At 32.3% G+C, this 17,311-nt stretch overlaps 1 protein-coding gene and 1 long non-coding RNA gene across 3 annotated transcripts in view; one reads left to right on the top strand and one right to left on the bottom strand.

Annotated features, from left to right (window-relative positions):
* The window catches only part of LOC105329886 (dynein axonemal heavy chain 8), a 102,496-nt gene that overhangs the window by 13,069 nt on the left and 72,116 nt on the right, over positions 1 to 17,311 (top strand). For both annotated transcript variants that reach the window (XR_004596080.2, XM_034445845.2), the window contains exons 14-18: positions 6,264 to 6,357; positions 6,936 to 7,055; positions 7,224 to 7,359; positions 12,113 to 12,306; positions 15,787 to 15,867. Coding sequence is in view for 1 of the 2 variants with exons in the window: in XM_034445845.2 (XP_034301736.2) it covers positions 6,264 to 6,357; positions 6,936 to 7,055; positions 7,224 to 7,359; positions 12,113 to 12,306; positions 15,787 to 15,867 (625 nt within the window). In the remaining variant the exon portion in view is untranslated. The remainder of the gene's footprint in view (positions 1 to 6,263; positions 6,358 to 6,935; positions 7,056 to 7,223; positions 7,360 to 12,112; positions 12,307 to 15,786; positions 15,868 to 17,311) is intronic.
* Positions 4,164 to 6,185, bottom strand: LOC105324312 (uncharacterized). The gene is made up of 2 exons (XR_899536.4): positions 5,175 to 6,185; positions 4,164 to 4,445 (listed from the first exon to the last, which is right to left on the bottom strand). It is a non-coding gene; the product is annotated as an uncharacterized lncRNA (long non-coding RNA).

Raw genomic sequence — 17,311 nt, 5'->3', positions numbered from 1 at the left:
CATGCTATATTTGCGATAAATAATGAAACATAAAGGCAAAAAAATGTGCTTCATAGATGACTGTAGAATTCTGCTGAGCTACAGAACTATAGCTTTCCGAAAATATTGCCGGGATTTGCGAACCCTAGATCTATTGCATATTGTCTAGTACATGCAAAGAATAAACCAAAGAAGATGGGTGAATAAGGCGTGTAAAATTGCTATATGAGGAATGATTAGATACGGCAAAAATAGAATATCATTAAATCTGATACTTTAAAAAAAAATAATTAAAAACAATGTATATTTAACGTAACATCGGGTTGTAATCTTTAAATATTTAAAATACTTGCAATATATTGATTTAAACTGACATATGAGTGTCAAAACCTCCTAATTGTGTAATTTTTATAACTTCAATGCATTTTCTTTCATAGAGTGGGTCTGAGCTCAATATTTTTTTTTTACAGTCTAAATGTGGTTTTATGGATTTTAAACCGATTTTGCTCAACAAAAAATGTGGAGAGATGACCCACTACAGTTCAAATATGTCATTTTGTAGCTCAACAATTAAACGTTTTAAAAATATAATACTAGTCCGTAAATTCGTGGTCATAGTCTCATATAGCATTTAAACAACGCACTTTGTTGTGAATGAAATGGCTCAGTGGTTAGAGCACCAACCATAAGGAAACTTTATAGAACTTGGGTTTTTAGGTTGTGGGTTCGATACCACCAAAACTTAAAAGATTTATTATTTTTTTCTTATCTTTTTGAAATATTTCAAACTGAATATAGTTAGAAATTACCATTTTTTAAACTTATATAATAACATATCAAATATATTTAATTGAAAAGATGCTAAATTTGAAATTGTATTTTACGACTAAACCAAATAGGCAGTTGCGCCATCTTATTCCCCCCTCTTCTTTATATACACAGCTGTACGGTCAGAAAAAGTGCGTTCAACTTGAATTTTGTTTGTTTGGTGTTTTTAAAAACTTATTTTGTATAATTACCGTATTTTCCCGACGACTCGTCGATGCGGACGACTCGTCGAATTGCCCATTTTTAGCCAAAATTTTAACAAAATCCTACGACACGTCGATCTCAGACCATACGTCGATCTTATCACTTCAAAATGGCCTATAAAACTGCAGTAACATTATCAGTGTATGATGCCACGATGTCACCGATATTGCTACCAATTATTATTAATGATTAACATTTAAACAATTACGCTTTATACTTATGAATCAAATTTTCAAATACCGGCAACTTCTACAAAGTCGCTTGCATTTTGACCAATTCCCGATATCGCGTGTTATGCAAAACTAAACTTACTTTGTCAGAAATATTTTATTCCCAAGCATTGAAATAAGTATCCACTCTGACTATCGCCAGTGTATTCGCCATTACGTAACCAGCCACCTGTTGACTCGGCGCGTGGTCAATGTTTGTTTAACAATTTCCGGTGTCATAGGCATGCACCTGTCTCGTGTCGGACTTCAAAGGGGGATCTCAAGTGCAGAAAGCTTAGCAATTACTATGATTTGATGAAACTTGTTTACTTTGTATCCAGTAATGCAGTTACACGCTATTGTTTTACATAGACACTGTTAGAAATAAATCGATCATTTGTACGACTTGATAATGACGATATACGACATACATACGTTTCCTAAAAAAAATTATCTAACAATAATCAAAGAATTGGACAATAATTAATCAATGATCTATAATCACTCTTATAACGGTACTCTTTATATACACAGGGAGTGAAATTGCCGTAAAGATCTCAGCCTTAGGGCAAGATTATTAACACAACCGGTGTCAGCCTATTGTATAAACAGTAGTATTGATAATTGCCGATTACGTATTTTAAGATTGAATTTGACCATTAAATATTTTTGATTTATACTTTCCACTAACAACTCTTTACAAATAAAATAATTGAATTTAAAAAAAACATCCCCCGGACCTACTGCAATATTTTCTTCCATTCAAACTTGGTTTCAATTTTACTGCGCAATGTTATCTTCCTACTAGTAATACATAGAACCATGTGACGATGTGTTTTTAAAACGGAACGGTAAAACTGTTAATTGATTAAAGACAATGTAACATTTTTTAATAACTGTTGTTATTATTATGTATTTAAGTGTTGACAGATGAGTGAAAATGATAATTATTAAAGATGAACAGTGAATTCAACAACGTAATTTTCAATCACACAGCCAACTCAAGATGATTAAAACCAATTTTTTTAATGCTATTTTAAAAAAAATTCTGACTACGAGCCTACGACAAGTCGAACAAGACGATAAGTCGGATGCTCTGCTTCAGAGGAAAAAAATACCGACTAATCGTCGGAAAAATACGGTAATCAATATTTGTTATAAGTTTACTAGAAAAGTTTAATGTAGCAAGTAATCTATGCGTGTGAAAGTGTACCGAGAAGCGATAAAATATACATGTGACTTTCCCGAATTCATTCAAATGATTTGAATAAATCTATAGCAAAATACAATAGAACAAATGTTTAAAACGTTGATTAATGAAACTGCCGCGACTGAATGTTGTATAATATTTTTTTTAATTTTCATTCACTTTCATTGTGAGCAAATGGAAATAATCCACTAAAGTCGAAGATAAAATATTGATTTACTCTTCTTTTTCACGATGACGTGCATTCCAAAAGCAATACCAGTTTTATCAAACAGGTTCTTGTAAACCCATTCCGTTTTCTTTACACCTAAATGTATTAACTGACTATGACGAAAAAAGCAAATGTGATGGTCCACAAGACTGCAACTTTTTCCCCGTGAAGAAATTGAGGGAAAATGCTGTCGAGAGGGGCAATTAACATACTATATGTATGCCCAAATAGTTAGTAAAAATAAGTATTTTATCATGCAAAAGCGTTATTTGTTCTCGTTACTTTCAGAAATCTACAATATATTTAAAGCACAATAGTCCAATCCAAACTTTTCAAAAGTTGTTCCCCTTTGCGGGGTCAAAGTCAAAAAGGAAAAAACCCAAAAATCTCCTTCTTCAAACAAACAAATATTTTGGCGAACTGTAATGAAATCTCTTTGGATTTGATTTATTCATTCAATATGTGGTGGCAACCCACATATCTAATGAGTCATTCAAACGGGGTTTTAATGTCAGCTGATATGGATACAAACGTATTAATACAAAATATATATACAAACTTCTATACGACAAAGACTACTGTGATAATTTTTTGGGTTTTCCCCAAAAGATGACGACCAAGACACACAGCATTTGTAAAGAGTAGATTGGGATCACAGTTACGATTTCCACAGAATTATCCATGTAGGAAACTCACCACCAGTTGTGCGAGTAAGCGTTAAGTATTAGTGCATGTATACGATACTGGCCGCGGTTTTCGACAAAAATGATTATCATACATCACTCATTGTTACATGTCACTTTCAAACGACGCCACCGTCTAACAGTACTTTCAGTACTTTGATTAGATAGTTTCTTGCTCTTATATTGAGTTCTTGACAGTGAAATAATTTGCTGTTAATTGTAGGTTGTTTTCAATTACAAATAGTTGTTTGGTTGAGATTAATTACTATACTGGTAATTAATCTTATTGATGAATTACTGTATTTGCCGGTCTATAGGGACTTCTTGCCATTAAGTTGTTGTCATTTATTGGTCATTACAAGGTTGACAAATATTGAGTTATCATTCTTGTATGAGAAAAATATTAGGAAACCAATCTTTTAAATATTTAATTACCGGTAAATAAAGATATAATCATACTACACAGTGAAGATTTGTGCTAGTTAGCCCAACATCTAGAAATCAGTAGCAGCCAGCGTTGGGCAATGGGAGTTTCACACCACAGATGTTATGCCATTGAAGGAATTGAAAGATCTGAATATTCCCTTATCAAAATGAAATCCATTGAAATTCCATTTTTCGACCATTTTTTTTCTGACCATTTTTCCCCCATTTCTTGAATTTACACCAAAAATGCTGTACAGAATCAATAGCATTTCTAACCATTTATTTTACCATTTTCATTTAAAACCATTGAAACACCATTTAAAACCCATTGAAACACCATTTTTCTGGGACAGTTAATATGCAAATTAACCATTTCCTAGCCATTTAAACATGAGAGAAAAAAATGAAAAGAAATGGTGTTTTAACAAATGCATTTAATATCCATTTTAAAACATTAAATTACACAATATAGAAATGATTCTTTATAAAAAGTTGGATCCTCCCAGGAAATGTTCAGAAACATGCTCAATACATACATTAAATCGTCTGTGCATTTAATCACTTGCTCACTAAAAAAGAGCTGTTGCCCTTTCTCCTATGAAAACACTTATTTCCAGTTTTGTTTTGAATGAGTTTAGTTTGGGACTTTGAGTTCAAGTTCTCCACATTCATTTTCGTTGTCCCTGCATGCTTGTACTCTGAAAGAAATGAAAAATGTTACAATATTGATGTAATACAAATTTTCTTTAAGTGTATATTCTATGTTTGCATTTAACTCTAGCTCCTTAATAGAATGAATTTTCAATGATGGTGTTAATTCATTTGGTGCCTCAAAAATATTCATCAACTTATAACTATATGTCAGATGTCTGTAACAATTTGTAAAATAGAAAATATATCATTTTAATATCCATGTATCAAGAAAAATTTTCAAGGAGGAAGGGGGATTGATTGATTATTATGTTGCCAGGGTAGTCCAAATGCAAATTAAAAAAAAGAATAATAATAATGTTTTATACGAATTTAATAAATTTCAGTTTTGCCAAAGTTCACCCCCCCCCCCCTCCCTTGATCCGCGCAGGTATTTGATCTATATATCGGGACTTTTCGACCTGAGCCGGGATGGATCACTGATTTGACTTGTTTATATACTTCCATAAAATTAGACCTACATAAATAAATCCTACATCAATCAAAGTGTGATTTTAATAATTGATCTCGTTATAATGGTAATATGTTGTCATTCCGATGTTAAATACAAAATCTTTGGATAACTAAGGTAAACAGGAAATACGATATATGATGCGCGCGCATTAGAAAATTCAAAAATTTAGGGGGGAAGAGGTCATCTTGAAAATAATAAAAGGTTTCATTTCAAATTATATACTGAAATATTTCTAAAGAAACAATAAATATCTTAAACTTACTGCCAGATGAGAACACTTTGGCCTGCTCCAGATAATCCTGTAGGCTTATATGTCCACCATGCCATCGTCATATCAGAGTTGATGTCAGAAAAGAAACGGAATCATTATATCCTCTACTAAGAACACAATTCTCTGCCTTGGTCTGCCTTTGTCTGCACCAAAAAACACCAGAAAAATTGGATCTCCTCTTTCAAATAAATCGGCCATTATTGTTCCTTGGTCACTTACAAGTGCTGCCACGCAAGTAACAGACGTGGCTTCAGTGGAAAGTTTCAGAGATAACGCTACCCCCTGCCGGGATGACTGAACCAGGGAGGAAACTTAAATGACCAACACTACGTCATAATGACCTTTGAATGGCTTACATATTGCACTCAGATTCTGGAAGCATACTGCCAGTATCATGATGTACGACTCCACCACACAAAATATGTCGACGTTATTAATTGAATGCATACTCAACTGGCAATTGATAAATATTGCTTTAATTGTATTTAATACATATGTATGTAATATATATATGCACAATAAACATGCTGAAGTTTTTTTTCTTCTGAATTTATGAGTTGTTTTTGTGTTGTATGTTCCTTTAATTTCTTTCATTGCATGATCAAGGAAATACATGTAATTACAAGGAATTGATGGTTTGGGTATCAATTCTATGTATAGCTGTCAGTACGTATACAACACATACTAAACAGTAGATCAAGCTTCTTCAAATAACCATTTCAACGGGAAAAATGGTCTAGAAAAAAATGGAAGGAAAATGGTGAACTTAGCAAAGGCAATTCAGTTTCAATGCCATTTTTTAAATAAATGATGAATCAATGGAAAGAAATGGCCATTTTAAAACATTTTTCTGTATGAATGGCTAATAAATGGTTTCAATAAATGGTTTGAGAAAGTTGACTCCTGAGAAAATGAAAATAAATGGTCAATAAATGGAAAATCAGAGAAAAATGGATTAGAAATGGTAAATAAATGGAAAATTGACCATTTCTTTTGGCTAAGGGTTTACATGTAAATATATATATATATATATATAATCGTAAATTGCCTTTAAAATTGTTTGATGTTGTATTTTTTTAGATTTGAGAAATTGAACATCCTTCGTTTGAATGTACAGCATAAATACAAGGCAATTTTACTGCAATTTGAACAAGAGCTAGAGGATATTAAAAAGGTTTGAAAATATTTCATCTTGTTGACCAGTTATTATTCACAGTGTAACCTCTTGGCCTGCAAGTTTGGTTTTATTGCACCTGCATATTTATACATCTAAGCAGACAGTCAAATTATATTATTATACTTTCATGTTAAATACTGAATTCTGATTGATTTATGCAGTTGATAATCCATTCTATTACCCTTAGCGTTAGCAACACACTTGGCAACAGGTAACACAACGAATTGTTACATGCGCATGTATTATGCGCGTACGGTTTGCAAAAGAATTCACGCCGTTTCTATATAAAAGCAGTAATAATTTCTCTAAAATTAAAACATTCAGTATAATAAATAAATAGTGCCTGTTTGGGAGGATAACAGTTGAAATTGACACCCCTCAAAAACCATTGTCAACCTCTGCTTCGTGTCAGTTGACAATGGTTTTCTCGGGGTGTCAATTTCAACTGTTACACTGATAATATAATGTCTCTCTGCATAAAAGGTAACTTTTAAGTTTTAGTGTGTGATTTAATTAATTTTGTTTAATTTTTTCTAGCTAAAATGTTAATGTCATTTATTTGGATCTGTTTTTAGCTGTACACCAAGCACAAGGATGACCCTCCAATTGTACGCAATGTGCCACCTATTTCTGGAAAAATCATGTGGGTTAGACAGCTAGCAGAGAAAATACAAGAACCAATGATGATATTTGCCGTGAGTTTTAATTATTTACAAGTTATTACAAGATATGATTTTTTTTTTCTTGAGACCAAATAAGGGGTAGATTGACTTTTTTTGATCTTTTAATTCTTATTTATCCTTTTACAGTTTTTAACTGTTGTTGTAAAGCTTTTCATGTTTCTATATTGTACTGATGTGCAGGAGCAAACTACTTGCATGAAAACAGATGATGCTCGAAGAATCATCAAGAAATACAACAGAATTGCAAAGCTCCTTTTGGAGTATGAAATTCTCTATCACCTTGCTTGGAAAGACTCTGTTGATGTAGCAACAAGATGTAAGTTAAATAATATTGTACACATACACAGGAATTTTGTAGGTGACTACATAAATCATACATTCCAGATAAGTTCTTCTTTCATAAACAGTTTTCTGATCACTAACTCTTAATTGAGAAAAAACTTGTTAGAATTATTTGTTTATGTCATAGAGCTTGGCTTTTGTGTTTGAAAATGTGTAGTAGTCTAATAAACAACCTGATGATTATCAAATTTGGGAGACTATTTTAAATTTAGCATACATATTAACTTAGGAAGATCTAAATCAAAAAGAAGTAGCATTTATCATTTAAAATCAGCTCAGTTACCAAAATAAAAATTAGGGCCATAAGAGCTAGAAGTAAAACTTTAAAAGCAGTTTGTATAATCTTATCAATAGAGCATGCGCTGTCCAAAATTATTTCTTTGCTTAACATCTCCTGTGTGCATAGATTTTTCTATTTCATTTTATCCAGTTTGGTTTTACATTTTGCAACTGAAACTAAATACTGCAATCTGTAGAAATAGGAAATGTTTTGGGCACATTATTACTTATTAGGTTTGTTACTGACTGACTTCAGAAATATATCGGGTTGATCAGTCTCCTAGACGGCGAGACGAAGCCAAGTCGTAGTGGATATAATAGTATTTCTGACTAGTCAGTCATAAAAAACCTAATATTTAGTGTTTTGTTTTCCCAAGGACTTACCAATAAGACATTTATTTTAGAAGAAGCAATGATCTACACAAATCTCTGTTAAAGTTGTCTTGTTGCCTTTCAATTTGTCCAATTTTAACATACTCAAACTTTTTCAAAATTCTCATTTTAACCTTTCAAAAAGTCTTTGAAAATCCTCGCTGCACCCCTATTTACTTTCAATGTTTTGTTGCTATTTAATTTAAATGTTTTTTCCTCTTTCCTATGCAGAGGTTTGAGAAAATCTTAAAGCTGCCATTTTATTCTGCTCTGAACACAACAAAGTGACGTAGTTTCAAAAGGCAACTACTTTAATTTAAACATAATTTCAAAATGCAACTACTCCAAAAATTCTAAGAACCTTCAAAATGCATTTTCTGTTTTGAATGATACGAAATGTGGAAGTGAGTAAGGGAGGCATTTTGTTTGTTTTAATTTTATTGCCTCCTTTCTAGTTTTAGTAGTTAAATGTAAAATCAACTTTAAGCAGTCTAAAATGTATCCTACCAATGCTTTTCACAATGAAATTGTGCAGTGTTTTTAAAAATTTCTTGCCCAATTTACATAGGATGAAGTTAGATGGTTTTGTATTCAATCATTATTAAAGCTACATGTCAAATAGATGTGCAATTGTTTCCCTTGGTCACTGCCGCCAGGATATTTTTCATGTCTTGTAACCAAAGTAATCATTGAAAGTAGTTGGTTTCACCATTCAATGTCAAAACACCAATTGTCCAATGGCTTTGTCTACTATAATTCTTGTTTGCCACTATTCCTACAACTCCTGTTAGTCTATATACAAGCCACATGCCTCTTCACAGAATTTTTAGCTCACCGATACGAAGTCAGGGGGAGCTTATGCTATACCCTCGGCGTCAGTGTCGGCGTCCGGACCTGGTTAAAGTTTTTGTTGCAGGTCCTGTATCTAAGCTATTACTTGTCCTATCTTCACCAAACTTGCATGGATGATGCATCTGGACTTACTTATGGACTTGAAAGACTTGGATGCTGAATCTGAGTCCTAAATTTCAGATGCTGGAGGAGGTTAAGGTTGTTCGACCAGGTTAAAGTTTTTGTTGCAGGTGCCCTTTGATAGCAATATCTAAGTTTCTGCAGGTCCGTACTTCACCAAACTTGCATTTATGGTGTGTCTTATGATACTGATGCACCAGACAGGCTTGAGTGCTGAATCCGAGGTATAGGTTTCGGATGCTGGACGAGGTTAAGGTTTTTGGAGCAGGTTAAAGTTTTTGTTGCAGGTGCCCTTTGATAGCAATATCTAAGTTACTGCTGGTCCGTACTTCACCAAACTTGCATTTATGGTGTGTCTTATGATAATGATGCACCAGGCAGGTTTGGATGCTGAATCTGAGCTATAGGTTACAGATGCTGAAGGAGGTTAAGATTTTAGAGCTGGTTAAAGTTTTTGTTGCAGCTGCCCTCTGATGATTATATCTTAGTTACTACTTCTCCTAACTTCACCAGACTTCCATGGATGGTCTTATGATACTGATGCACCAGACAGGCTTGAATGCTGAATCTGAGCCATAGGTTTCGGATGCTGGAGGAGGTTAAGGTTTTTAGACTTCCATGGATGGTGCGTCTTATGATACTGATGCACCTGACGGGCTTGAATGCTGAGTCCTAGCCATAGGTTTCAGATGCTGGATATGGATAAGTTTTTTGGAACAGGTCATATGTTTAATAGATAATAGTACTATTTCAAACTTGCATAGTTGATTAAACTGTAATATGAATGAATCATAGAGGAAGCTTCAGATGCAGAGCTTGATCTCCATTATCAAGGATGCTAAAAAATATATCTTAGTTATTACAGGTCCTAACTTCACCAAACTTGAATGGATGGTGTGTCTTATGATACAGATGCACCTGACAGGCATGGATGTTGAATCTGAGCCATAGATTGCGGATGCTGGAGCAGGTTAAGGTTTTAATTGCTTATAAGTGCCCTCTGATGATGATATCTTAGTTATTACTGGTCTGAACTTCACCAAACTTGCATGGAGATGCTTCTTATGTATACTGATGCACCTGACAGGCTTGAATGCTGAATCTGAGCCATAGGTTTCGAATGCTGGATGAGGTTTAGTTTTTTTTGGAACAGGTCACATGTTTTATAGATGATAGCTTGCATAGTTGATTTAACTATATTATAAATGAAACGCAGAGGTTGCTTCAGATGCAGAGCCTGATCTCCATTATCAAGGATGCTAAAGAAATCTCCTACCTCACTCAAACCTGCTCGAAAGATAGATGTGTTTGTTGATAAATGATATAACATGATTCCTATGATATAGTATTGTATGGTATGAAACAATATTGTTTAATATGATACAATATAATATCATATGTAATATTATAAAAAGTTATATGATACGATATGATATTGTATCAATTTCTTTGATATTTTATGTTAGGATATTGTAACATGATATCGTTATGTATGGTATTGTATATTATGATACAATATTGTATAATATTATATTGTATTATTAATTTATTATTTTATCACATGATACTATTACATAAGATAATGCAAAATATAATATTGGATCCTATGATACAATATTGTATATTCTATAATATTGTTTCATACGATATTGTATAATATGATATTAGTTTCTGTAATATAGAATTATATCACATGAAATTGTATAATATGATACTGTAATATTATATAATATCATATCATATGATATTGTATCATATGATATTGGTTTATAATATGATATATTATCACATCACATGAAATTGTATTGTATGATATTGTAAAATATATTATTGTATCATATGATACAATATGTATAATATAATGTTGTATTATATATTTTACTTTATCACATAATATTGTATATTTTGATATGATACAATGTTGTATCAAATTATATTGTATCATATGATATACAATATCATATTATGTTTCAAAAATGATACAGTATCATACAATATCATACTGTATTATACAATAAAATATCATATGTTTCAATGTTATGATGTATAATTTAATATGATATTGTAATATAATACTATATTGTTTTATATATTATGATATTGTATTATGTGATCAAATACAATAACGTATAACACAATACAATGTCATATCATACGTTACAATATCATATCTCATCATTGTTTATTATGGTATTTTATTGTATTATATGATATATGTTGTAAATATGAAAGGATGCAATATTTAATTTTATAATATTGTATTGATTAACATATGAAAATATGATTATCATACAATTTTTAACAGATGATATACGATATTGTGTCAAAACAGAATCCATGAATATCCAAAATCATAAAGTATGATTTTCATTTAATATGATAAAGGTGGTCTCATAAAGGTGAAGTCTCATAAGGGTGATGTCTCGTCTCGGTGAGCTTTGTAATCTGTGATTACCTATGTTTTGTTATACATGCAGGCCTGTACCTGTATGGACGTATGGATGTACATCTTGCATCGCTATTGCTACATGGTCACATGAAAACTATCAAATATTTATATATGCAACTATTGTAAGCAAGAAGAACAGGAACATCAATATTACTGGTCCTTGCATGACCTACCAACAGAAAAAGCACACAAAACAAGGAAATAAAAAATTCAGAATCAAATATAAAGCAAGAAATACTACACATTGGCACCGGTATTATTGTGTCTTCAAGACACAGAGAAGGATTTAACTACACGTTAGCTAAGAGGTCCATGATGCAACTAAGTGTAACAGATGTAAAGGGTTTATATACCAGCATGCTGATATTAGAGAAAATATTGAATAGTGTGTCTATTTTCAAGTTATATTTAAATTCAGTAGGCCAATGTTGAACAGGTGAGCTATCACTGGGCCTTTTGTTTAATTTGTTGGGACTTTTGTTTAATTTGAAAATCATTTATACAGTTGTAAAACTAAAGGCAAGGCATTTGTATATTTTAATAAGTATGAAGAATTAGCAACAATTTAAGAAGTTGAACAACACTTTGAAATTAAATCCAGACTAAAGATTAGATAATGTTAGATTCAACTGTGATCAAGAAACTTCTTTTGCAGACTTGCAAGTACCTGTGTTAGCGAGATATCCCCAGACTACATCAGGAATGTTACTAGTGAATTTTGATCCTTACATCTTTGAAGTCATAAAAGAATCTGAGTACATGATAAAATTGAATCTGGAAATCCCAGAAGCAGCCAAGGTTCTTGTACATTCCAAAGACAAATTGAAAGCTCATTTTTCTCAAATGAAGGTATGGCACCTGTATGATTTCCTTATGTATACAAACAAATTTGATTATAAAATTAAAAGATTTGTACTGCTTTGAATGTCTTTGATTACATTACTGTATGTACAGGATAATACATTTTATTTTTGCTTCTTTCAACAGGTGAATTTAAGAATTCAAAACAATTTTTAAATAACTGTGTTAATTCAAAAGGATATCTTTTTCTGTGTCTTGATGAATTTAAGATGGAGGGAAACCATTTGCAAATGTAGTTGGCAAAAAAAACATAGGATGAAAATATTATCAAAACCGCTTTGGTTAACTTTTTCTGATAGCATCACAAACAATTTTGTCAGCTACGTAAAGCAAAAACAATACACGCTGGTGTGAAAATTTTATGATTGGTCAACTCCTTTTCTTAGGCGGAGTTATCTGTGCACGCTTATGTGCAATGCCAGAGCTGAATGATTTCTCAGAACAGTTCATTTTCCCCCAATATTGGTTAGCCCGTATGTTTGAATTCTTTGCAAAACTCTCTCTCTCTGTGTCTGTAAGTGGGCGTTAAACCATAGTCTCAAGCTAAGGTCCAGAGTACAGCGTTAAACAAAATTTAATTTAAAAGTTGCATTTGCTCAGCATTCATTTCATGTAAGTACCGTAAATGTATAGTGTACCGTATTTTCCCGATGACTCGACGATGCGGACGACTAGTCATATTGCTCATTTTTAGCCAAAATTTTAACAAAATCCTACGATACGTCGATTCAGACCATACGACGATCTTATCACTTCAAAATGGCGTATAAAACTGCAGTAACATTATCAGTGTATGATGCCTCGATGTCCCCTATATTGCTACCAATTATTATTAATGATTAACATTTAAACAATTACACTGTATACTTATGCATCATATTTTCAAATACCGGCAACATCTACAAAGTCACTTGCATTTTAAACAATTCCCGATATCGCGTGTTATGCAAAACTAAACTTACTTTGTCAGAAATATTTTATTCCCAAGCATTTAAATAATTATCCACTCTGACTATCGCCAGTGTATTCGCCATTACGTAATCAGCCACCTGTTGACTTGGCGCGTGGTCAATGTTTGTTTAACAATTTCCGGTGTCAGAGGCATGCACCTGTCTCGTGTCGGACTTCAAAGGGGGATCTCAAGTGCAGAAAGGTTAGCAATTACTATGATTTGATGAAACTTGTTTACTTTGTATCCAGTTATGCAGTTACACGCTTTTGTTTTACATAGACACTGTTAGAAATAGATTGATCATTTGTACGACTTGATAATGATGATATACGACATACATACGTTTCCTAAAAATTTTATCTAACAATAATCAAAGAATTTGACAATAATTAATCAATGAACTATAATCACTCTTATAACGGTACTCTTTATATACACAGGGAGTGAAATTGCCATAAAGATCTCAGCCTTGGGGCAAGATTATTAACACAACCGGAGTCAGCCTATTGTTATAACAGTAGTATTGATAATTGCCGATTATGTATTGACCATAGAATATTTCTGATTTATACTTTCCACTAACAACTCTTTACTAATAAAATTTAAAAAAACATCCCCCGGACCTACTGCAATATTTTCTTCCATTCAAATTTGGTTTCAATTTTACTGCGCAATGTTATTTTCCTACTAGTGATACATAGAACCATGTGACGATGTGTTTATAAAAATGGAATGGTAAAACTTTTAATTGATTAAAGACAATGTACCATTTTTTAATAACTGTTATTATTATGTATTTTAGTGTTAACAGATGAGTGAAAATGATAATTGATAAAGATGAACAGTGAATTCAACAACGTAATTTTCAATCACACAGCCAACTCAAGATGATTAAAACCAAAATTTTTAATGCTGTTTTTAACAATTTTCTGACCTCGAGCCTACAACAAGTCGAACAAGACGATAAGTCTGGTGCTCTGCTTCAGAGAAAAAAAATACCGACTAATCGTCGGAAAAATACTGTACATGTATTACCTACTAACTTATCAGTCGAAGTGATAGATACAAATTCCTCGATTTCTATACCTTTCGATTGGCAATCGACAGTCAATAAAGGAATTGAACGATAATATGAAAGAATTTGAGACAGATGTAAAAAGTGCAAGAGGGTATGTACATGTGGGTCTTTGCTAGGCAAGTGTCCGATTCCTTTCTTCTTCTGTTACCCTACCACATTCGGTGTAAATATATATACCAAAATAACCCCAAAGATTTTACAACAGATTTCGTTACTTTACTTGTCTGTGAACCACAGATAATCAGCTCCATACCTTTGCATGGTTTCACTTGTTTGTTTTCGTATTAAAATGACGGCCCTTGATCTGCTCTCGGAGTAGGCCTAAAGGTTGTTTAATAGGAGAAAGTTTTGGCAAGTAAAGCGACAATTATTAACAGTTGTAAACTAAATGAATAATTTTTTAAAAGTATAACTATTGTTTGCACAAATTATTATTATTAATTTTAATCTTTTTCAACTAACTAGCATATTTTTTGTGCGCCGTAAAGTTTTTCGTTTGTATGGTATGCATTGTAGCTTTATATCTACTTTCCATTTTCTACAAAGAACTACAGCTATAGTTACCATATGTATGTTTTGTCACAAGTATACTTTTTGGAAAAATACCGTATTTTTGATAGTCATGTGTAACCTGGTGATTTTTTCATTCTCTGATAAGTTGTTGTTCTGTCTGTACATAATTTAGTCTGAACCAGCAGCCAATCAGCTGTAAGCTGAACCCACCAATGAAAAAGTTTGTGTTTTTGGTGTGGATATTGCTCATGCATGACGTAACTGATAGAATTGAACACAATGCAATTGAAAATAAGTCAACCAAATCTGTTCTAATAATAACCCTGTATACAGAATCTTTATTTTGCCCCTACCCCCAAAGACTAATCGAAATCCAATGTCTTAAATTATCAGTTTTAATCACAACTGTTTCTTGGCGAATTTAAGACTGGGCGAATCTGTTTGCAAGTGTAGAAGGGCAAATATTACAGGGTCAAAAATAACCCTGTATATAGTAAGTAACAAAATAAAAAAAAAAAAATTCAAGCTCAAGGTCTTGTTTGTAAAGATTTAGAGATTATTTTAAGTGCATGATTACCTTAAAAAGACTGTTGTTAAATAAATTTCTCAAGATATTTCAATATAGATAGTAATTACTATTGAAGAGATGCCGTCAGAGTTTGTACATAAAAATAATTTTAATGAACCATGGCTACTGAACTGTCCAACATATATGATGTATATAAACTGGGAGTAAGTCTAATAATCAAGCACTGGGAATGTAATCAATAAGAGAGGGAGATCATAACTTCATGTAAGAAACAATTTTCTTTAAAGTGTCAGGGCAATCAACATAACCTTGCTTATTAAGTTACATTATTTGAAATTGATGTATGTTTTTGATTAGTAAATACTGTTTGAGAATGGTAATTAATCTACTTTCCAGCTTTTGTTGGATGAAGATAAAGATTTACGAATGGGAATCCCACCTATATTTCTCGCTCTTCTTGGACCATCTCTTAAAAGAGTAAGTATAGAAGTAATGAATTTCATGTGTTAGTTTATATATATATAAGATATACTTCACTGTATCATGGGGAATTAATCTTTTGGCTCATTACTCTGTATTGTGGGGAAATAATCTTTTCAGCTAGTAACTATATAGGTTTTGTCTGCCATAGTTAAGTCAAGATTGATATACCGGTAGATACCTCAAATACACGTCTTTAATGTGGTTCAAAAGGGAAGAAAACTCCTATGGATTTTATGAGTTCACCTGAACCGATGGTTTAAGTGAGTTTTTCTGATCACCCATCATCCGTCTGTCTGTCTATCCATCTGTAAACTTTTCAAGTTTTTGACTTCTTCTCTGGAACCAGTGGGCAAAATTTAACAAAACTTGGTACAAAGCATCGATCATTATGGTAAGGGGACTCTAATTGTTAGGATAAAGGGCACAGCCCTAATTAAAAGGGAGATAATTGAAAAACAGTGAAAATAGGGTGCATATCTTTAAAATCTTCTCAAGAACAATTGCACCAGAAATGCCAATATTTTAACCAAAGCCTGTATATATAGTGAAGATTCTAAAATGTTAAAATTGTGACCCCAGCACTAATACTGGGTTCAAAGTTTAACATAAAAATATAAAGGGGCAATGTTTAAAAATCTTCTTCTCAAGAACAACAATGCCTAAATTTGTGTGATAGCTTTGCAAGCATCCTCAAATAATGTAAATTCTAAATTGTTAAAATCGTATTTCCTGGAATAATACTGGGGCCCCAAGAGGGTTTAAAAGTTTTACGTAGAAATATATAGGGAAAATGTTTAGAAGTCTCCTTCTCAAAAACTGCAATGCTACAGTTTGTGAGATTACGATGCAAGAATCCTCAAATAATGTAGATTTTAACTTCTTGAAATAATCACCACTGGACTAATACTTAAGGGGCTCATGAACGGTTTAAAATTTGGCATAGAAATATATCGCAAAAATGTTTAAAAATCTTATTCTGAAGAACTACAGTGCTACAATTACTTTGCATTTAAGCATTCTTAGAAAGGTTAGATTCTAAATTGTTTAAATTGTGACCCTAAACTAATACTGGGGCCCCAAGATGAGTTCAATATTTAACTTTGAATTATATCGGGAAATTATTTAAAAACTAAAATAAAACAATAAAATGAACTGTTGTTCAGGTAAGTAATGTGGCCCATGGGCTTCTTGTACATGGCTTACTTATGGAAAGCTTAAATTTATACTTTGTTATTTTTTGATAATGTATCAATATTTTTTATTCCAAGGTGCTTACCTCATATTATCTTCCAAATCATTCTGTATAAGGCTTTGTTCAGAGTAAAATGAAAAATTAAAAAATATACAGAAAAACTGTTTGCAATTCAGGATTGTCATGTTAGATTGCATGGTTGGAGGTTGCTGTTCCATATACATACATGAATTATGATTTTGCATA

Source organism: Magallana gigas, chromosome 2 (genome assembly GCF_963853765.1).
Source record: "Magallana gigas chromosome 2, xbMagGiga1.1, whole genome shotgun sequence".
In the NCBI taxonomy this organism is placed as follows: domain Eukaryota; kingdom Metazoa; phylum Mollusca; class Bivalvia; order Ostreida; family Ostreidae; genus Magallana; species Magallana gigas.
This window is presented reverse-complemented; position numbering and strand designations above follow the sequence as displayed.